Source organism: Podarcis gaigeae (genome assembly GCF_964106915.1).
Source record: "Podarcis gaigeae genome assembly, chromosome: 7".
NCBI lineage: Eukaryota > Metazoa > Chordata > Lepidosauria > Squamata > Lacertidae > Podarcis > Podarcis gaigeae.
The window spans coordinates 39436014-39458628 of record NC_139683.1 but is presented as its reverse complement, the minus strand read 5'-3'; the positions used below and the strand labels follow the sequence as shown (position 1 = coordinate 39458628).

The 22615-nt window shown below is 40.5% G+C and overlaps 1 protein-coding gene across 4 annotated transcripts in view; it reads right to left on the bottom strand.

The window, feature by feature from the left end:
* The window catches only part of RB1CC1 (RB1 inducible coiled-coil 1), a 46184-nt gene extending 24097 nt beyond the window's left edge, over positions 1–22087 (bottom strand). For 2 of the 4 annotated variants that reach the window (XM_083747524.1, XM_083747527.1), the window contains exons 1-13: positions 21671–22087; positions 15005–15123; positions 13900–14029; positions 13198–13324; positions 12940–13110; positions 10482–10684; positions 9106–9541; positions 7675–7845; positions 3189–3373; positions 2323–2509; positions 2135–2216; positions 1351–1412; positions 631–734 (exon numbers count right to left, since the gene is read on the bottom strand). In XM_083747524.1, coding sequence (XP_083603650.1) covers positions 631–734; positions 1351–1412; positions 2135–2216; positions 2323–2509; positions 3189–3373; positions 7675–7845; positions 9106–9541; positions 10482–10684; positions 12940–13110; positions 13198–13324; positions 13900–13970 — 1799 coding nt within the window. In that variant the 5' untranslated portion in view covers positions 13971–14029; positions 15005–15123; positions 21671–22087. Of the gene's footprint in view, positions 1–630; positions 735–1350; positions 1413–2134; positions 2217–2322; positions 2510–3188; positions 3374–7674; positions 7846–9105; positions 9542–10481; positions 10685–12939; positions 13111–13197; positions 13325–13899; positions 14030–15004; positions 16991–17382; positions 21486–21670 lie in introns of those variants that run through there. The other 2 variants (XM_083747525.1, XM_083747526.1) reach the window with 2 other exon arrangements.
* Positions 22088–22615: the final 528 nt, after the last annotated feature.

Here is a 22615-nt window from a genome sequence, read left to right as displayed (position 1 = left end):
GTTTGAGTCCCACGTTGGGCAAACATTGCAAGGGGTTTGGACTAGATGACCCTCGTGATCCCTTCCAATTCTACAGTTCTATGATTCTATGATTTACATAAAACAACACAATATTCAACAAAATTTCCAAACTCTAAGTTAAAAATGACAAAACACAACTGTATTATCACAGATAAAACCAAACCATGCACAAAACAAAAATAAACATAAAAATCAAGAGCCAAGAGTCCTGAAAGCCTGGGCAGACATTTTAAAGATGTTTAAAAGTTCACAACTGTCTCTGTCTTACCAGTTATTCAAAGGAGGGCAATCCTGTGCTATCATGAAAAGTCCTGCTGCCACAAAAGTGTTCAGTTTGAACCCTAATTGCTAAAGATCAGAGATTCTAATACATAGCCTCTAAAACTAGGTCACCAAACCATACAAATACCTGGCCAAAGGAAATAAATGAATACTATAAAGCAAGGCTAGCTATGGCAGATATATTTTTTTTCTCTGAGCCACCTTACTATAATTTTACTAGTTTATTGTTATGGGAACCACTGCCAATCTACTACAAAATGCCCAGAGATCTAGCAGTAGATCCCAATCTATTTTCGGCTTGCCCACATGCTTAGGAACTCATTTTACCTGAGTAATGGTTGGACTTCTGAAGGACAAAAGGACTGCAAAAATTGCAGATCGGATAATGAGATATCAGGAAGTTCACCATCAAACCTGCGAGGTTTTCGGGTCTGTATGTAAAACAAATCAATGAGAACACGATAAATAGCAAAATAGATTGGACAACTGAGATATTTTTTTAAGCCCATAAATAAAGACCATTGAGATATATTTTAATTTCCATTTATCGGTGAAAGACTGTGCAGGGAGCTTGAATGTCTCCTGATCACTAAAACAGCTGCAGCTGAAAGTAGGAACATCTGAGGCTTGTAAACAAATCTACAAAAGTAGCTTGCCCACAAATAAATTTGTTAAACAAATGACCAGATATTTCTAAGAAAATAGTATTCAAGGTTTGAGAAGCTTCCCAACCTGGTTGCTTCTTCTGTGCCTCAGACAGGGTAGAGACTATTTATAAGCCTGAAATATTTGTCTACACTTTTAAATGAAAATATACACATAAATGGTTACACTGGATGAAAGATCACTAATCTATGCTACCAGAGCAATTATTCTAGGGCAAGTAATCTTCTATGCCACCAAGAATCTAAATACCCCCTTCTTCACAAGCTAGTTAATACAAAAAGTAGCTACACATTTCCTTCTAAATTCAAATTATACTAATTCCTCAAAGTGTTTAGAAAAGCCAAAAGTCTTCATTAAAAATAAAAAGCATGGTATACTCACACAAAAGGATGGGGGCCAGGCATCAAGTCCCCTGAACAAACGATTTCTTAGAAAAGATTTCCCTGTTCAGAGAAATAAATATTACTTCATTTATTCACATATGTGTATATGTATGTGTATGTCTCTATGTGCATGTGTACACACAACAAAACAAACAACAACAAAAATGGGGAGGGGGTTTTTTTGGAGGGGGGAATGAGCCCAATGCATTTCCTAACAGTTCTTTCTCAGGACATTATTAAGAGGAACAATATAGAACTACATTGCAAGTTATTTGTGCAAATTTAACATGGGCAATTTCATTTTATTTTCCCCTTGTATACCTATAGATCTCCTCTTTTCAACTTTTACATAAAAGGTTATTTCATTGTATGATTCAGGTGAGGGGTGGGAGAGAAGGTCCAAGGGCAGCTGTGAAGAATCTTTGGCCCTCCAGATGTTGCTAAACTACAATTTCCATCTGCCCCAGCAAGCATGACCAAAAGTGATGCAAGCTGTAGTTCAGCCACAGATGGAGGCCCACGGGTTCCTCACACCTGGCCTAGGGCAATAAAGCAAAGGGAATTAAAGAAAGAGAAGGGATGTGGTAGTTTTCAAAATGATCTAGTTTTTATCTGCACACAACTAGCTCAACATAAGGTAACAGTTACAAAATGCTGCAATTTAAAAAGCCTTTACATGGTAGCCACAATGTATGACCTAATTATTATTCAGAGATAGAAGTGGTGTATGTATCAATATTACAGGTTTAAGAATGAGAGTGAGAGAGAGAGAAAATACTTACTAAATAACTTTCCAAAAGATTCCCTTTTGGCCTTTTCTGCATCATAAAGATGTTTCCCATCTTTTATTAAAGCAGTAGCCCACTATAAGAAAAAATACATATTTATATTAAACATACATACACACACAGTCATGTTCCCTCCTCAAGTCTTCAATCTGAGATCTAGGTTTTGTACTCAAGTTGCTTACCTCCCTGTAGTGTTTTACAAACATCTTTCTCCTTACAACTTCAACAACAGCCAAGCAATACATCTGAGGGACATTACTAAGCTTCTCTACAATCTTCACTCTTTCTAGCAGCTCTGTTACAAGACGAAGCAACGCTTGAAGTTTCTCTCCATCCTGGTCAGCATGAAGCATTACAAAGCAGCACCACCTATGGAATACAAAGTTTCACTGTAGCATACTGAATTGTTAACAGCAATAAAATTTCTCCACTGGATGCTTCTACCAGAACTTCTGTTTCCAGAATTGTATCAGTTTGCTCATTTGTAAACAAAAGAGAAGTTCTCTGTTCATTTTCTGCCAAAAACCAGAATATAATACAGAATGCCAAAAACCAGTTCTACAAATCTACCTATATTTGCTTATACGGCATATTGGTCAAGCTTCAATGGCATGGTAAAAATACAAAAACATTAGATTCTCATACAGTTGATTTATGCGTGTACCAAGTTCAAGATCCCAGAACTGTCCCAATAAGTCACATTAACAAAATTAAATCTAAATTCAGGTTTGACTGTCGGATATGAACTAAATATCTTTCTTGCACAAGACTAAAAGCAAGCCCCCACCCCACCCAAAAAGAGATGAGCGAACTTTACAGATATCTCCAATCTTAGCACCTAGTACTTAGATTGGTGATAACAGATCTTTATGCTTGACACAGCAGGCCATTTAGTTACTGACCATTACGAAGTGGAGGTTTCCCATCCCTGCATAAAAACATAATTTTAGAAGTGTTGCATGCATGACAGGCTCGTGACAATAAAAAGGAAACAAAACAAAACAAAACATGGTTGAGGAGCATATAGCACTGAAGCAGCATCACTTACTTCAGCCGGACTTGTAGATTATTTGCAAGTTCTTGTTTGGCAGTAGTACATTTCTGTTTAATATCTAAAAGTTTCCGGTGGTTAGTTAACATAATCATCAATTGATTTGCATGACTCAAGCACAAATCAGGTAATACAGAAGGATCTTTCAAGTTCTCTGCTCTCTTCTGATTAGCCAAAAATCCCTATAAGAAAACAGGTTTAAAACTCATTGTTGTGGCAAGATATGAAAACAAAAGCAGGACAAAAACACTGCCTTTTTAGAAGACATCTGAAGGCAGCCCTGTTTAGGGAAGCTTTTAATCTTTAATAGACTATTATATTTTAATATTTTGTTGGAAGCCGCCCAAAGTGGCTGGGGAAACCCAGCTAGATGGGCGGGGTATAAATTATGATGATGATGATGACGATGACGATGATGCCTGGTCTTCACAGCACATAATCACTCAATTATAATACATCTTAATGCTCCCTGATAGCCCAGATCCATGCATATCCCAAAACCAAGCTAAACAGTGTTAGTTATTTGAGCTGTCACATTTAAAACAAGACATTGTGCAGTTTTATAAAGAAACACAATTCAATAGACAAGGTAGGACTCGAACCAATGGCTTCAAGTTACAAGAAAGGAGATTCTGACTAAACTTTCTGCTGGTAAAAGCTGTTTGACAGTGGAACAGATTCCCTCGGAAGGTGGTGGACTCTCTTTCCTTGGAGGTTTTTAAGCAGAGGTTGGATGGCCATCAGTCATGGATGCTTTAGTTGAGATTCCTGCATTGCAGGGGGTTGAACTAGATGACCCTTGGGTCCCTTCCAACTCTACAATTCTCTATTTCTATGAGCTTGATGTTTCATTTGTAACCCAAGCTGTGACACTGAAATGATGGTGGGTGGTATAAAAATGGAAATTAATACATATTTATTTATTATCTTGTCAAATGTTCTGTACCAGCTTCATATACACAAACCAAGGACAAGAACACTATTCAGATCATTTAGTACTCCATGCAAAATGGGCACATCTTTTGCAAACCATAACTTAATTACTGGCCTAGAGTAAAAAACCTCATTTGTTAAAACCTACTTATATAACTGCATGACATTAAAATAGAACATCTGTCAACAAGACTAACAACCCATACTGTTCTGTCACGCAAACTGCTAATTTTAAAACATATTTTTCCTACTGTTTCAAGGACCTTGCTCCATTTTAGTGAATTATTACTAAAAGAGTTTCAATTATGTTTTTACTTCTGCTACAGGGCAATCTTATGCCTACTCAGAAATAAGCCCCATTGAGTTCAATGATAGTCACAGGTAAGCACGTACAGGATTGTAGACACAGCTATATAATGAAATTGCAAACTACAAAAATTCTGCATCTTATTTACATGAAGTAGCTTTTTTAAAAAACATAATAATCCATGGTTAGCTTCCAAGGTAGCCAACAATAAAAATTTAAACCACAGAACAATAAAAGCAACAAGAATAAGACTGCCCATTAAAAACTAAGGAAAATATGATTGTCTTCTTTTAGTGCCAAAAGGTAGTGAAGCGGGGAATAATGAAATGTTTAAGGAAAACATTGCACCATCAATTGGGAGTCGCCACTGAAAAAATACATTGGACAGCTAGTAAACATGTGGAACTACATATGAAATCATTTTATATTAATGAGGTGAAGCTGAATATTTGTCTTCAAGAATTATGTCCCACATAGGGATTTCAATTAACACAAATAGTGGCTGTTGAAAGCTACACATAGAGCGTGTCAACTGTGGACACAGCTGTCAATGGCAGGATTGCTAGCACATAACCAGCTGATTGTTTGAATTCTTCAGAACTTCAGATGTCTCTACATAATTATGGGAAAAGGCATTGTATTCTACATATAGAAATGGCTGGATTTTGAATAAAATATAGCTTTTTATATTCATAATACAAAGATTTTAAAGAAAAGCAAACAATCAACACTGTATTCTTTCTAGCGACAGGCTTCAACCTTTTTATTTGCCCAGGGATTTTAAATTGCTGTACTTTTAACTGGCTGAATAGTTTATTCCTCTCAATTTTCCTATATTTTTGTTTCACTTAAGTTTATTTAAATATTGCATTTAATTTTTATGTATGCCACCTGAAAGGCATTTTCGGATAAAAGATGTGATATATGCATTATTGAAATAAACACAACCAAATGAAAGTCACAAATGAAAGTAAGTAGCACAAACATCTCTATAGCTTTACATTTGATTTAGGAGTTGAGCAGAAGTAGCCTTATTATACAATGCCACCTACTGACCATATTGATGAAAATCTAATGAATGAATTTATTTATAAAATCAAGAATTTATTTTTGTTTTCACTCTATGTCATGCACAATTCACACAGCTATGTGGAAAATTAAAATAATATTGTCAGCATTATTAATGGATCCCAGTTCCACAAACAGGATCCAATCCAGTTCACAGCCAATCGTTCTCTCTGCTTTGAGGCAGCAGCTTCAACACACCCTCCTCTCACAATAAACCTATGTGGCTCAGGGTCACTGTGACAGAGAAATGTTTATCGAAGAGTAAAATCAGGTAGCTTAAAGCAAGCAATTAATTGCAGTTGCTGCAGGAGCAACAGAGGTGGGGGTTAGGGGAGTGAGAAACTCAAATCCCAATTGTGCTATAATATTGTAACCTGCCCTGGGAAATTAGGGTGAAGGACACAAAATAAACAAAATAAATAATGGCAACAGTGCTGGAGCCTGCTTCACTTCCAAGAAAGAGAAATGCAGGGAACTGGCGCCACAGCATGCTTTACAGCAGGGGCACATGGTACCATCAACAGATCTTTATCCACAAATCTCAGTGACTAGGATACAGGAGGAAGAGGTGACTTCTCATATACCCTTGTCCAGAACTGTATAGGCTTTTTACACCAGTAGTAAGAACTTGAATGTAGCTCAGTAGCAAATCAGCAGCCAGAGCAATACTTTCAACAGAAGCTTTATATGTTGCCTCGAAAAGCTACCATGCAACAGTCTTTTTGTACTAGCAGCAACTCTAGATGAAATTTAACGACAGCCCCATTTAAAGTGGACTATAGATCTAATAGTACTATTGTGTGTACCACTGTCACCAAACTACCCTTGTCCAGAAATGGCTGCAGCTGGCGTTATTAGCTGAAACTGGTAAAAGGCATTTCCAGATGCTTGTGCTTCCACTGGCAATGCTGGATCACGGATCAACCCCCCACGTTATGCACCTCTTCATTCAGAGGAAGTGCAACCCCAACCAGAAGAGGCAACGGACCAGTTTTCAGATCCAGTATCCACTCACACACAGGGCCTCTATCTTTGCTGGTGTTTCATTTCAGTTTGCTGTCCCTCAATCCAGGAACTGTTTCAGGACTTCCACAGCACCTCTTGATTCAGATGTTACGGAGAAATAGAGCTGTGCTATAATACTTCCTAATGGCACTTGATTCCACTGGCTCCTTTTACTGAATAGCACCATGGAACTCCCAGGGGACTGAAAGGCATCACCCAATGCTACCTTCTGCAAACAGCACTCCCTACTCCTAAAGCCATAGTGATGATCCAGTGGTATCAGAGCCCATCAAGAGATCTAACAAAATCAAGAGTGTAACCCATCCCCTCCCCGGTTTCTCTCTCATGTGACTGGAGCTGGTTTGGTCCCCAAGCAGGCCTGAGTAAAGACTGGAACTGGCCTACAAAATCTGTCTCATTCATGAGTGCTTGGAGTTGCTCTGCCTCCACCCGAGCAACCGAGACCCATTTTGCTGCTTAAGGTGAAACAAGAAGTACCACCTTTACCTGCCTAGTTTCTCTCACTGCCACTTCTCTGCCAGCCCTGACACTGACGCATATTTTGGGGGAGATCTCACTGAAATCACGTGAGATCTTGCACACTCCCAAGATCTCATGTTATTTTAGCCAATACAGTGGTACCTCTGGTTGTGGACGGGATCCGTTCCAAAGCTCAGGTCAGATCCTAAGGTTTCCACAACCGGAGGGACCGCTTCTACACATGCACGTGCGGCAAAATCTGGAAAAATACTTCCGGGTTTGCCACGTTCGCATCCTGAAGGATATGCAACCCGAGATGTGTGTATTCAGAGGTACCACTGCATCAGCACAGATGTGGCAGGGCAGCTATGGGGCTCTGCCTTGGGGGCTTCTGCCACCTGAGGCAGCCACCTCAGTTTGCCTAAAGGCACAGCCAGCTCTGCTCCACCCTCTTCATCACCTTTCAAAAGACAGCTGTGTCTTCCATCAGAAGGCTATCTTTCAAATGCATGTTCTGATAAAATACAGCACATTTCCTAGCCTGGGTTGCACTAATCTAGGGCTTAACACTAAATTATAAAATTGTGATACTTTAAAAATAGTGACATTATTGGGGGGGGGGGGATACAGTAGCCTTGGGAAACAGTATCATCCACCTGCTACTCACATAAAAACTGAAAGAGTCATTACCTGAGCAAGTTCTTTTTGTTCATTTACCAGTCTGCTACAGCTAGCTATCATCTGGTCCAATGCATAAAGCCTGTCCTCAAGTCCCTTAATGGCTTTCATGTTCTGATTATCTAATTTGGCAATTGTTTGTCGACAGTCTGCCAAAAAGGGCTGAATAATCCTTGGATCGAGCTGAAAAACAAAAAGGCAGTTGGCATGAATAACCACTTTTAGTGCAAAAAATACTATCAATGGATCATGGAAAGATAATTTCACATATGTAACTTTAGAAACCAAAAGCTTGAAAGATTTTAAACTGCAGATGAAAATGTCATCTCTAATTAGTTCCTTAAACCTTCTGATTAACAACACATTCCAAATGCATGTTTACTTGGAAGCAAGTCTCACTATGCTCACTGGAGCTTACTCCCAAGAAAGTGTGCACAGGATTGCAGCTTGTTTCATTTGAACAAAAAAAGTCTCCAAAATATGCTTCTTTTGGTCTTTTTTCTTAAATCAGGCCTCTAAAGCTTTCAAGCCCATGTGCCATGTATCCATCAGGTATATGCATTGTTCAGATGAATCTGAACTGAATTGGGCAAATTATGAGAGATTTGGGACTTGTCCAAGGTGAAGTGGGCTCCCTCTGAAACAATTCCATTTCAATCTGGTTTCAGGAAGAAGACTACTCTGGTCACCTTGGTGGATGATCTTTGCTGGGAACTAAATAGAGAGAGTACCATCCCTGTTGGTTCTAGCAGACCTCTTAGAAGTTTCAGATACCATCACCTACAAAGTGCTTATGGACTGCTAGATGGAATGGGACCATTTTGCAGCGACTCCAGTCGTTCCTAGATGGAAGGTTTCAGAAGGTAGTCCTGGGGACACTTGCTTAATATGCCTAAGGTATCCCACAAGTTTCTATTCTGACCCCATGCTACTTTTTTTAAAAAAAGAAATGCTAACAATAGGAGAGCCTATTTTCCCATAAAAGAGTCTTAAAATATATTTCAGAGTTAACATGATGGGCATATTGTGACAACTTAGTCAATTTTGAAGTGGACCCAAGGCTCATTTCCATTTTCTAATGACAATAGCAGCAAGTGGCCACACCTAGCCTCTCAGAAGATGACTGGCTGCTGATACAAGGGAAAGGATATTTGTTCATTACTATTCCCATAGGGAGTGACCATATTAGAGTGAAAACAATATCGTTCATGAACAGTGGGAACCTCGCTCAAACCACAACCACAAACCACAGCAAGATCATCATGCAATGTAGGAGTAAGAAAGAGGATTGTACAACTATTATTAAAATCTGATTCATAACTCCTGGTAAGAACATTTCACCGTATTCCTATGAAGAATGCTTAAACTTGTAGCAAGCTGGAAAGCCAGAACGCAAAAATATTAGAAGAGAACCCAATGGCATTATTTGAAGCGTTAACTTACTCTGCTCATGGAATCAAAACATTTTCTGACCAAGGATTCAACATCATTAGGTCTATCTTGAACATTTATCCAGTCTAAAAGTGAGACATTGAAAGAAGGCAGATCAGTCTCCTTAAGTTCCACTGAAGCATCACTGTCCTGAACAGAAGGATTTTGACTGGCTTGGATGTTTTCATCCACTTTTTCGGAGGATGTGCCATCTGGGATTGCGTGCTCTACAGATTTGCAAAATGATGCTAACAGCGATTGTTTGTTCATTTTAAGCATGTCAGGAGAAAGTGCCACTTCAGCTGACTTCTCATTCTCAGTGTCTTCACTTTCCGTCCCACCACGTTCAGCAGAAGAATCTAGTCGTTCTAAACATTCGCGGTAACTGTGTCTGGTTAAGCTTTCCAAGAGTGGGATCTTGGCCATTATTGAAACAGCAGCCCCTAAGCTTGAGAAAAGAACACACACAAAAATCTATTAAATACAAAGAAACTGAGGTACAGTGACAAACATAATTTAAAAATATGCTCTCAAAGGTGTATTCAATACAATTTAATACTCAAGTCTTCAACTTTTTCCAATTAAGAAATGCTTCCTTATAAAATGAAATATTCAAACCTATTCTGAATTGGACTATGACTTGAGCCTTATTCGGATGTTCATTAATTGTATCCATGGAGGGGTTGCAGTGACCCTGCTCTCTCCACTCAACCATCCAACATTATGAAGGAAAGTCTGACGGGGAACTGTAACTGCCTCCAGCTGAATGTGGGTACAGTTTCCCATGTGACTGAGAACCCTCTGTAACTGGGGTCAGCTGAATGTGCTTACAAGCCCCTTTCAGAAAGGGCAGCAGGGAAGGGGCAGGGCTGGCACATACAACCCTGTGGGGTACTCCATGGATTCAATTCCTGAATTCTTGAATAGGATTATTTTTTACTAGAGCTAAAACTTTTACGCATGCATGTGCAACACTATTCAGCAAACGGTTTCAGATGAGCCAGTGTAGTGTGATGGTTCGAGTGTTGGACTACTCAACTGTGAAGCTCCCTGGGTGTCCATGAGCCAGTCACAGTCTTGCATTGGAGTGTTGAAGAAAAAAAGGCTAGGAAAACTTACATTTTTTTTACAGTGCAATCCCAGTACATATCTACTCAAAAGTAGGAATTCAGTGAGATTTAAGTTTGGGGTTATAGCCTTAACTCCAAAATTAAACCTCTATAAATAATACCATTAGCGCTATTTATTATTTCAATTAGTGCAAAGACACTGGAACTGGATTAAATTTAATTTACTGTAAATGTAAAAAAACGCCGTAAAACCTTAGTTTTCAGTAAAGCGACTATGCAGAGGTAGCTTCTTATTGAGGAGTCTAATGGCAAACCTACTGTGTAAGTTTCAGCTTAATATCATCTATGGACTGCAGGTAACTTGAATATGCATTTTCAAACTTGAAAAGCAGCTTTTGGTAAGAATATGTGCAATCTTCCAAATTTGCCATTATGGCAGCCCAGCCTTGGTGCTGAAGATGTTCATCATGGACTAGGCCTTCACAGAAGGAACAAAGTTTCTTGGCAATCTCATACATTTCCTGTACAAAAACAACATAAACATTAACGTGTTAGCGCTCCAGACATACATATCAACTTGTTGCAAAACATGATGCAAAAAACATTTTCAAGTTAAGATATATGAAACACTAAAAACATTTATTAGATATTCCTTAGGAGGAAAATGATTCACTGGTGCAAAGACAAGATGTGCAGCAGAAGGCCCTACAAAAGGAATCTGAGTGAGGGTAGTTGTCCTGGAAGGCTCAGAACAACACAGGCTCAAATGCCTCACCCCCTGCAGATCACTCGTCTGCCTTTTTTAACTAACAAGGTGATATGCTGTGCAGTTTCCAAAGCCAGCCAACACATAGGCACTGCATGTTTTGTTAATATGCAAGAAAGCATCTAGCAAGAGCAAGAGAAAAATCTCCTCCAGCTTATGCTCCAGCTTTTTTATTCCCAGGTCCTGGCTAGGTGCCGATAAGCACTTCCTACCTACTTCCAGGCTGTGTAAAACTCCCAAGATCCTCTCTGATTGGCCCTCATCAGTACATCAACAACACCCAGTACTATTTTTCCATACCATGTGAATCAGGTGTGGCGGTGCTGAAGTGAGCTGGATAAGGGTCAATAAACTAAGTTTGACTCCTGCTATGATGTTAGTTCTGGGTAAGCACCTGTCCCTTGGAATGCACTTCCAGCCAACATCAGATAGGCACCTATTACATTGGAATTTAGGCATCTGTCAAAAATCTATTCACTTCTGTCCAAGGGGTGATCCACCAATGTTGATGTATTCATCAGTTGATGTATTAGTCAGATATACAGTGGTGCCTCGCAAGACGAAATTAATTCGTTCCGCAAGTCTTTTCGTCTTGCGAGTTTTTCGTCTTGCGAAGCACAGTTTCCCATAGGAATGCATTAAAAATCAATTAATGCGTTCCTATGGAAACCGCCTTCAGACCAGGTCCGGGGACAGTCTGTCCCCTGACCTCTTCTGAAGGCTGGCGGGGGGCAAAAGTCTTTGTCCCCCCTGCCTGCCTTCCCGGGGGCTTTTAAATCGCCCCGGGACAGCGGAGAATTCCTCCGCTGTCCCGGGGCGATTTTAAAATGCTCCCGGACAGCTTTTGAAGGCAGGTGGGGGGGAGCAAAGACTTTTGCCCCCCGCCCGCCTTCAGAAATTCATTGTCACAGAATATCATGAATGCTAGGGTTAAATAAATGCAGGCAGGACAAATTGCTTTGTTCAGAGGTTGTATACCTTTGATTACTAGCTGTTAGGGAGAAACATGATATGGCTATGAAGGAGCATAGGAAGCTCCACCAGACTATTTGTCCATCTAACCCAGTAGTTACTTTGACTGGGAGAGGCTGCCCAGGATTTCAGAAAGAGTTTTCCCAACCTCCTGCTAGCTGATCTTTTAACAGAAGGTGCCACACATTCAACCTGGAATCTTCTGCAGAAACTGAGCTATCAAATCACCATTGTCCATCACATGCTCCTTGTTAAGCTTCTTTGAAACATCTGGCTGACCACTTTTTGATGCACTTTTGGAATTTACTGGATCCCACAGTATCAAAGGATTTATCCACCCAATCAAGGCAAAATGAAATCTGTTCTTAACAAACCATCTAAAATACCTAATTGTAATCATATTTATTCTGTAAGATTTATATGCCAACTTTAAAAAAAAGCCTCAAAGCATTTTACAGAAAGTTATGAAAACCCATGTAGTTTTCATGCAACACACATATCTATTTGCACTTCCATAAACAGCATAAAGTGCATTTGCATCAGAAATACCACTTTTATTGCAAACATGTTGGTGGTCTTCCCTTCAAAGAAAATGTAATTTTGAAAAATACTCAAGAGAAAATGGTACTAACTAAAGGTAGGTGCAAATGCAATGTTTTCTGGGCATTTACCAAGATTCTTAAAAGTTCTAAAACAGTCTATGGGATCACACATTTCTGTTTCATGCCACAATCCCTTCCTTATTCCACACCTGTTCACCCTGTCATATCATACCATTATCATTACTTTATCATTACTTCTAACCTCCTACAAACAGAGGACATTTCAAAACTTGTTTACAGACTCCTGGATTAATCCAGTATGTCAAAATCCAAAAGATACTATTCCATCCCCACAAAATGAAACAGAAGAGTACCAAAAGTAAAACTTTGTACCATGAAAGCAGCAACATGTCCAGCTAGCTTCAATATGAGAGAGTTTACTGAGTGCTCAATGCTTTAACACAGCCCAATTGTTAAAGGGTCTGAAATTGCTTACCACAGCAAGCTGTGTCCGTGAAGCTACCGTGTGAAAAACTGCAGGCATCATAAGAGATTCTTCCACTTTTAATTCCATCTCATTTTCTGCTGAAAATGTTGTTTTTGGAATAGCTGGAGGACGTTCACACAAGATCATTTCTTTGTTGAAGAGAAAAATTGGGTTTGTATCCTGTGTTAAGATAATAAGTATTACTTTCTTCTCCTTCCAGACTTTTTTTAAAAAAATGAAATAATGGAAAGAGAAGTGAATATTTACCGTTCCAGCACTATAACTACAGACTTTCCTGTCAGCTGCCATACACTCTCCTCCATTGACAACCAATACTTGATGTTGAATAGCAATCTTGTATTTAGTTTGGATAGCTTGTTTAAGGTCTGCCACACTGATTAAAATGACAAAAGAAAGTTTCAGTATCTTCCACAGATCCTTAAGAATTATACATTTACAGAGTACTCTAAATGTTAAAGACTTAATATAGATAATGCCAAAGTTCAGTTATTAAACTGTTACTTCCTACACTAGGACAATGATAGAGGCTAGGAGTAACTGCCCTTTGTCAATCCATCACTAATGGCATTTTATAAGAGAAACCATCCCAACTGTTTAAGGACAGAACAGGCAACTTAAGTTGGCCCTGCTGCAGTGACCATGCCATATATCCAGCATAAGCTCTCTTAATTTAGAGTGACTGGCAAAGGAGGAAGGATCTCAAACAAGGACGAAGGGGGTGAGCTCCGGCAAGGTTCATGTAATGGCACAAAAACCACATTAATAAGAGAGCATTTATTAAATTCTCTAAATGTCTCAGAAAAGCTGGAATACTACAGGTTCATTCTAAAAGCAGTTTTGCTTTAACTCTCACTCCCAAACAAAACATATACTGTGAATCAAGAGATGACTTTGCTAAGAACAGTCCAGCAACAAACTCCTCACAGAAGACCAGACGGATTTACTTACTTCTGTACGGCAAGTTCTGTGTCAAAGGTAAGGGTGGTTCCAGTGTTGACCAGAAATACATATAACTTCATGGTGACTTCTTTAGGATCCGGAAGTTTATAGCTTCAACTCTGTGATTATTATTTAAAAGCTGAAAAGAATCCCAAGTATCAGCTTAATAATAACACATAAAAATTATTTTCAATTTAAAGGTTTTCAGTGTCAACACTTGAGGCACATTCATAGTAGGAAATCCTAACATGTAGCTATGAACTGATGCTGCAGCAGTTCCAAGGACATAAGAGAATCATTCCATGACAGCATATGTATGTGTGGTAGCCTTTAGCAGGGGTTGATTTGCTTTGTGACTGTGTCAGTGACCACCCCATGGCTATTAGTAACCAAGGTATTATGGTAACATGATACAAGGTATCACTGTATTAGTAGTCTATTCTGCCTCTTTCAACCATCTCTTGCATACATGCCCTCCCCCCAAAAAAATCCTAAACACAAGAACTAACTCAGATCCCAATTGTATGTCCTCCTGGGACATGCAGGTGACATAATTTCAGAGTAGACCCACTGAAATTAACATACCCAAGCTGGTCTCATCCACCCATTTCAATGAGTCTTCTCTAGAGGAGGACTAACACTAGATACAACCCCATGTGTGTGGTACCCTAGGAGACTGACACTCCATAACATCCTGAGAATTCCAAATTTTTCACACATACTTTTTCATGATTTTTTGCAAAGGAACTAGGAAACAGGCTGCTTTACTAGCCTACTGTATAAAGGTAATCTGTACATTTATTGCTTCACTCACTTTCACCTCTAGCCCCAACCATCACTGGCAACAAAGGTTCTGTACCCAGATAGGCTATATTTTTAAGACTTTAGGGAATTGTTTACATAACTGCTAGAATTACTTCAATGCCTGGATGGTCAGGAGGAATCATTATAATATATTAATTAAAAGAGCAAAACCCGGCAACTTTAATTTGTTTATGATGACACCAATCACTTAGAACCAAATTCTCAAAAAAACAAAAACAAAAAACCTGTAGCAAATAATTTGTTAGGAGTTTAAACTTGAAATGTTTGCTTTCTGGGATGAAACAGTTACCTTCAGGCACTGCATGGAGGTTCCACAGTCTTTAACAGCTGGGTTGCAAAACCACCTATTTTCCTCATTTGACTTTGGCAAGAGAATGAAGTTTCTATTAAACACAGAGCATCAAAGACCTAAAAAGTAATGGGGGGTGCGAGAGAATGAAGGGTGAATATTTGTGCAACAGGAAGCAAGTTAACAATGACTATTCAAATGTTCACGACAATGCTGCACTTCAAAAACTACTATTAAAGCACTTTTTTCATGCCAATTGTATACTTTGTACTAAACAGAACAAAAAACAAAATTGCCATAGAAGGTTTAGAATAAACATTAGGTGGGGAAAACTAGGTGATTGTAGAGAAAAGAAATGTGAGACTGATTAATTCTGAAAAACCTCATTTAAATTATTTCTGTACGGCATGAACATAACAATTTCATCTAAGCTGAAACAAAAAACTCAGACTCATGAATACCACCACATATCTATGATAGTAATTTGGTGTATAGTGGGATAGCTCAGTCAGTAGAGCATGCAACTCTTAATCTCAGCTCCATGGGTTTGAGATCCACATTGGACAAAAGATTTCTGCATTGCAGGGGTTGGGGCTAGATGGCCCTTGGGGTCCAACTCTACAGTTCTATGATTTTAAGAAGGAGAAGGAGAAAAAGCAACTCTTCTGCAATTTACAAACGCTTCCCTGTCTAGTTGCCCGGAGGAGAGACTAAATTACCACCAGTGACCAGGCTTTGTTATTTACAACTGAACAAAGCAGAAACCTTAGTTGTCATCCTATCAGACCCACTGAGGGAAGAAAAACAAGTGCAATATACTTTGAGAGGCTTCGTTTGAAATGCAGTACAAATACTATATATTCTGGCCTTAAGTTCTGATGATGATACTGAGATGAACAAAAAAATCAGGGCACATCCAAACATAATCAGATTACAGGTTTATTATGAACGTTGCTTGGAGACTTTGAGTTGTATCCAATCAAACAAGTTTCTCTCTCCTTCAACCACATTCCACCCAACTCATTTCCATCGGTTCCCAGAGTTCCCTGGGAAGAAGCATCCAGCGTTAAACTACTGAAAGTGTAGCTTTGGGAAGCGAATGGGGTCTCCTAGCAACTCTCAGCACCCTTAACAAACTACTCTTCCCAAGATTCTTTGGGACTATTTAAAGTAGTATGTTTTAAATGTATAGTGTAGATGGGGCCTGAATCCTGAGCAGTGCCCTAAATCAGATCAAGGATGTGTTGCCAAGAAATTACAACTCTTATCATATTCAACACGCACATGAGCAGAAAACTGCCTAGCAAGTCCAGCACAGTTATACTTCATTTCAGAAGAGGCAGCCCTCTAAATGGGAGATGATTTGTTTAAAGTAATTTGGTTGGGGGTAAAACGAAGGCCCAGATCGTCCCAGAAAGCTTGGAGGTTATTCAAACCACTTTAATAAAAATCCAATAAAATAAGTACATAAAATAGAAAGGATAGGAAAGGAACAAATCCAAGAGACTATGTGGTTAAATGTCAAGAACACCGTAAACTGCAACGAGTCTTTTTTAGAAAAATGGAAGCACTGTTCAAAAGAGGTAAATTAACCAGACTGCTTACTGTGGCAAATACAAGTTGAAGCAAGCAAAAAAGATGAACAAGGGTATTAAAAAAACACAACCACAAGCACTTAAGTTAAGATATTAAGTGCAGGAAACCAGTAAAGAGGCAGTAAGAACCTTGGATAGCAAATGGGTGAAAGAACTACTGTAAGAAGATTGGAGACTGCAGCAAAACAAAATGTGTTGTTTCCACTAGTTTTCATTGTAAAAAATGCTGATGAGAGTTCCACAGTCAAACCACTCCTTTTGGGGAAGAAAGAGCCATGCCAAATAAAGGTGCTAAACAATCTCATTATAAAGCTAAATGTCACATTAGAAGTTTAACAGATCACTGGAGCAAGATAGCATTCATCCAAGACAGGCATAGACAAACTTGGCCCTCCAGATGTTTTGGGACTACAACTCCCATCATCCCTATCTAACAGGACCAGAGGTCAGGGATGATGGGAGTTGTAGTCCCAAAACATCTGGAGGGCAGAGTTTGTCTATGCCAGAGCCAAGACTTCTTTACAAACTCAAATGTGAAAAGTGCCAAAAGTTCACAAAGAATCCAACTTATTAAAACCAGAATCAGAGGGTTAGAAGGCTATCGGTGTAATTAATCCCAGTATTTAATGGGAATCTAGCAAATTACAGACCAGTAGGCCTAAGTGACGTTCTAAGTAATTAGAAGAAAGCATGATTAAAGCTAGGACATTAAAACACCTAAAAGCATAATCCATGTTAAAGACAAGTCAGTATGGCTTCTTCAAAGAGCTTCTAACTTGCCACTTTTATTTCAGAGTGTCACAAGTATGTACATTGGGGTAATCAGCTAAATTTTATGTACCTGGAACGTCCACAGAGCTTTTTATACACTATTCAAGTGCTTCTGAGCAAACTTAGCCAAGAAGCAAGATCAAGGGTACTCTTACAGGTAGAAAACAGGTAAAAGGACAAAATGGCTAGAAGAGACATTTTTTTACAAGGAAGGAAAATAAGCAGTAAGGTCCTCCAAGGATTCCTTATGGGAGTGATTCATAAGTGAAATAAAAACAAAAAAACAAAATATTGGTTACAGCTTGTGGTAAACAAGGAGAGAGTGTAACTCACAAATCCTGGTTTGATGACAAACCATGGCTTAGCTCAACACAGGACAGCAGCAAAAAGGAGAAGAAAAGGAACTGCATACTCCTCTCTCAGAGCCCACATTTGGGCAGTTTCAGTAAGTAAGCTATCATTTCGCTTATTATGTTGTGTGGTCCAGGACAGTGTCTGTACCATTCTTACCAAGGGCGTGTCTAAACAGAAGCAAGAAAAACTCAAAGAAAACTGGAAAAACCAAAGTATTTTTTAGAGCTGGAGCCCAGGAATTTCATTACCCCCAACAGTAAAATATGAAATGTGCTATGAATATTGCTTTGCTGTGTGGAACACAAAAAACTGCATATATTCCAAAAAATAGTGTTGTTAGACAGGGTGGACGTGGGTGAATGCATAAGACTGGAGCTGGGAAACTAAATTCAAAATTGTGACTAGGCTATGAATATGTATTCATTGACCTCAAGCAAGTCACAACATTATCACCTGTGATCTTTGCCTGCATTTTGCAGACAACAACCTACATGCAAAACTGTTGTGAGGAGAGTTTGGAATGCTAATTCACTATAGAAAGTAAGTAAAGTAAGTATCTAGCCCTCCTAGAAAGAAAGTTATGAGGCAAAATGTCCAGTATGGTGTGGCCACCTTGTATATTTTTCCTGGTACTGAGGAATGCTCCCATTTCTATTAGAAAACAACACTATCAGTGTGTGTGTAAAATTGATATTGTACAATCTCAACAATAAGGACCAGCAGGACATAGCTGACTTCCCATATTAAACATAAGGTTGTTGGGGGGTCACTGTTTCTCTAATTTAGTGTTATGCCATGCAGCCATTTTGCATTACTAGCAGCTATTTGGTGACTAGTGTCCCCAGAACTCTTAAAATTCAAACGCACCTGGTGGTCAAAAAAAGTTGGCAAACCCACACTATACAAATAAGGCATTCTGTCAAGTAGCAATTCACATTTGCATGGATTCTTAAGATTTATGGATACAATTTCTTCCCTTCCCCATGCCAACAGAGTTTAAATTCTTTAACAGTTCATTTACATGTCATCCCAAACTCTCCTACTGCAAACAGTAAACGTATTTTAACTTTAAAATGTAAGCATCATGAAATTTCATAGATAATAACCATTATTTTAAAAATCACCAAAGCAGTTATGGATCAAGACAGATACATGTTGGATGAAAACATCTCTCCATCCATACTGAAATTAAACCAGTAGAGCAATCCTATACATCTACTTAGAAGTCAGTGTTGTGCTGGGATTTACTCTCAGGAAAGTATATGTAGGGTTGCTCAACAAGACCCCCCATAAAGGAGACACACCTAGGGTATCCTTGAAGATTCTTAATGAGAATCAAACCAGTAGAGAATACATAGAACAAAACACCTTACATGGAGCATTAGCTTCTCATAATGATATCCTGGAGCTGTTCAAAAACAAGTACATCACAAATTAACTATGATACCTATCTCCTGCCAACCTGGCAGTTCAAAAGCACGTCAAAGTGCAAGTAGATAAATAGGTACCGCTCCAGCGGGAAGGTAAACGGCGTTTCCGTGCGCTGCTCTGGTTTGACAGAAGCAGCTTACTCATGCTGGCCACATGACCCAGAAGCTGTACGCCGGCTCCCTTGGCCTATAAAGCGAGATGAGCGCCGCAAGCCCAAAGTCGGTCAGGACTGGACCTAATGGTCAGGGGTCCCTTTACCTTTATCTATAATACCTATACCCCTCTATCAGTACAGTTAATGTAAACTATGAGGCCAATGGAGTCTATAGCATGGCACAACTGTGAAACCATAATTTCATGCAGGCTTTATCATTGTCTGGTGTGTTCCTGTATCATGGGAATACTTTAATACCAACGTATTAAATACTTTCTACCTAAGCGCTAGACTAAAATGTCTGATCAATAAACTATAAGCACATAGGTACAAGCAAGTTCCTTCCCCTAAAAAATAAATAAATCCAAGAAATACTTGAATGCAGCCCTTGCCCTATTAATACACCTAAGATTCACTAACTGCTAGTACTACAGCAGTAGTTGGTTATGTAACTGCTATGTACTGTTCTATGTTACATTAAGACAGTACTGTGACAGGGAAATTTTCTTATGACAGTTCACATTTAATTCTTGATTTCCCAAGTACATTGTAGGACTATTTGCCTTTACATAGTTCCATCCTTATTTCAGACATCATGATGTATCAATATATTGCTATGTTTAGCTGGTGGATGTATCATGGTGCTCAAAACCAGGTATTGCCCAGTCCTACTGTAGGTTTAAACTTAAATAAATATCTAATACTATATACAGGAAGAAAGATGATTGCTCTCTAAATAAATAAATAAAATAAGTCCACACTGCCAATGACTTAAATATTTTGTCAACTAAACACAGTCTTACAAAAGAAACACCAATCATTGGAACTCATGTGAACACCACACTATGCTTCACAGATTCATAAAACTAAATTTAAAGAGTACAAATCAAACTCCCATCTCCTGCCAATGGAGTTTTGCAGAACAGTGGAGCCACTGCCACAATGGAAGCCCTGCCACTCTCAGTGGACACAGTGGAAAGTGGGGACACAACAACTGGGCCTGACAGCACTGAGCAACAGCAGTCAGACAGCTTGCCACCTGCTCAGCAGAAGGTCTAAGAGGTGGGCAGAGGAACACCTCCACCTAATGCAACCCCCACCCAGCATAAAGAGGAGGGGGGTGTTGGATTGCTCTGCTTGCTGTTAACGCTGATTGGGAAGGCTATTATTCTTCACATTCTACATTTGGCAAAGACCTACAATGCACCTCAAAGCTTCAAAACTTAAGGACACAAAGAAATAGAAGCAAAGTTTGCAAAGCCAGCGTCTGAAGTTAGAAGCCAGTGTCCGAAGTTAAAAATAAAAGCAGTTGCAATGCTACTCACACTGACAGATGTTCCAATAGCTTTCACTTCACAGTAGAAAAATTAAACACTTTTTGTAGTATTCATGTTAAAAAAAGGATTACAGTGATTTACCCCACACCAACTTTTCATAACATGTTCAGCATAACTTTACTTTACTCTACTTTAACCTGACCCAGTGTCAATGAAATACATGATGGTGTCAATGAAATACAATGTTCTATTATGCTTATCTAACAAACAGCCATTTAATTGACCCAAACATTTTCATATTGTAACAGCATGTTTATGTGTATTTTGTCAACAAGCTCAAACCTACAACATAAGTGAAGCCTACAAAGAGGCAATTGCCTGGTTTGTGTGAATATCACCCAGTCAGTGACACCCACCCACACAAACAGTGAATTTGGGCCAAGCCCACCTAACTTAGAAGACCATTCCGACCCAATGTGACTTGGCATTCACACAGGGCCTTCAGCGCAAAAGGAGGGGGGGGAGGGAAAGTTGGGTGTGGAGGAGATGGAGCAAAAAAACCCCAAAAAACTAGAAATCCTTCTCTAACATCCGTGCGAATGAAGGCTTTAGGTAATAAGCCTGCTGTCCTGGGTGAGGAAAGAAGAAAACAAAACCACCCCAGCCACCCCCTCGGAGCACGCTGCCTCCTTTTTCGCAACAAGGTGCTGTGGGCGGGGTTGCGAGAAGCGCAGATGGGCTGAGTCATCCCCCCTCGGAGTTAACTTCAGGACGAGCCGGTCCCCCTTCCGAGCTACGCGGGCCAGAGGCGGGGAGGGAGACGAGGAGAGCCCCAGCTGGCAGCCCCCAAACCTCGAGGTTCTTTAGCCCACGGACGGAGATAACCCCCCACCCCACCCCGACTGAGGGGGGTGGCGGCGGCTCCGCCCTCTCAAGCGGGTGCGCCCACCCCCACCACGAAAAGAGGGTCCTCGCCCCTCCCCTGCCGAAGGGAGGAGGAGGAAGGCGGGCCTTGGTCGCCCCGGCGACAGCAGCAAATGCCGCGGCCGCCTCGCTCCCCCACCGCGCCCTTTTCGCGACGTACCCGAAGGAGAGCCAAACAGCAGCGGCGGCGCCAGCGGCAGCAACAGCTGGGCGGCCCCGCGCACCATCCCGCGCCGGTGACCGGCGGCCGCGGAAGCTCCTCCTCCCCTTCGCTGCGGCTCCACAGGGCAACCTCAGGCGCCGCCGCCCGGAGGACAAGAGCGGGAGGGGAGGCGGCGGCGGCGGGGCTCCCTGACAGGAACAGGGAGGGAGAGAGACGCGGAGGTGGCGCGAGGGGAAGGGAAGCCACACAGCCGGGGATTCCGGGCGCTCCTTCGCAGGGCCCCCCGCTCGCTTTACGCGCAGCCCTCGCCGCCGCTGTTTGTTATTGTCGTCACTCTCTTCCGCCGCGGTGCACGCTGGGTAAGGCACAAGCCGGAGGACCTGGAGCGGGGGGGGGGGAGGAGGAGGAACCATAGAGAGAGGCGGTGACTCGGGGGATAGAGTGGCACGGAAACTTCCTCCTCCTCCTCGGCTAAGAAGGGGAGGTCCATATAGTTTCCCCTTCCAAACGCTGGAAGGGTCGGTTTTTGAAGAGGGAAATTGTCCCTCCTCACCCACCCCCAAAAAGAAGGAAAGGAAAGGAAATGGGGAATTTACCAGGAGCAGAAGCGTAGTTGGGCGGTGACTCGACCTAAACGTCATGTGTTGTTGTCCATCTGAGGTTGTATTTATCCAATTTTGAGTCCTGCTAAAGAACAGGAGATTGTTTTTATGTCTTCAGAAAACTACAGAATTCAAAGAAGATGCCCTTTCTTTTCCCCATGATTGTAAATCCCAATGTAGAAACCAAGGGTATAAGAAAGGGGGGGAAATTTTGTGGACAGGAAAAAAATATGTTTACACTCCCCATTGCTACCATTCAGCATGTGAATACCTTCCTGTAAGACTAAGACCAGGACTGCAATTCTAACCCCACTTAGCTGGGAGTAAGCTCCATTGAATT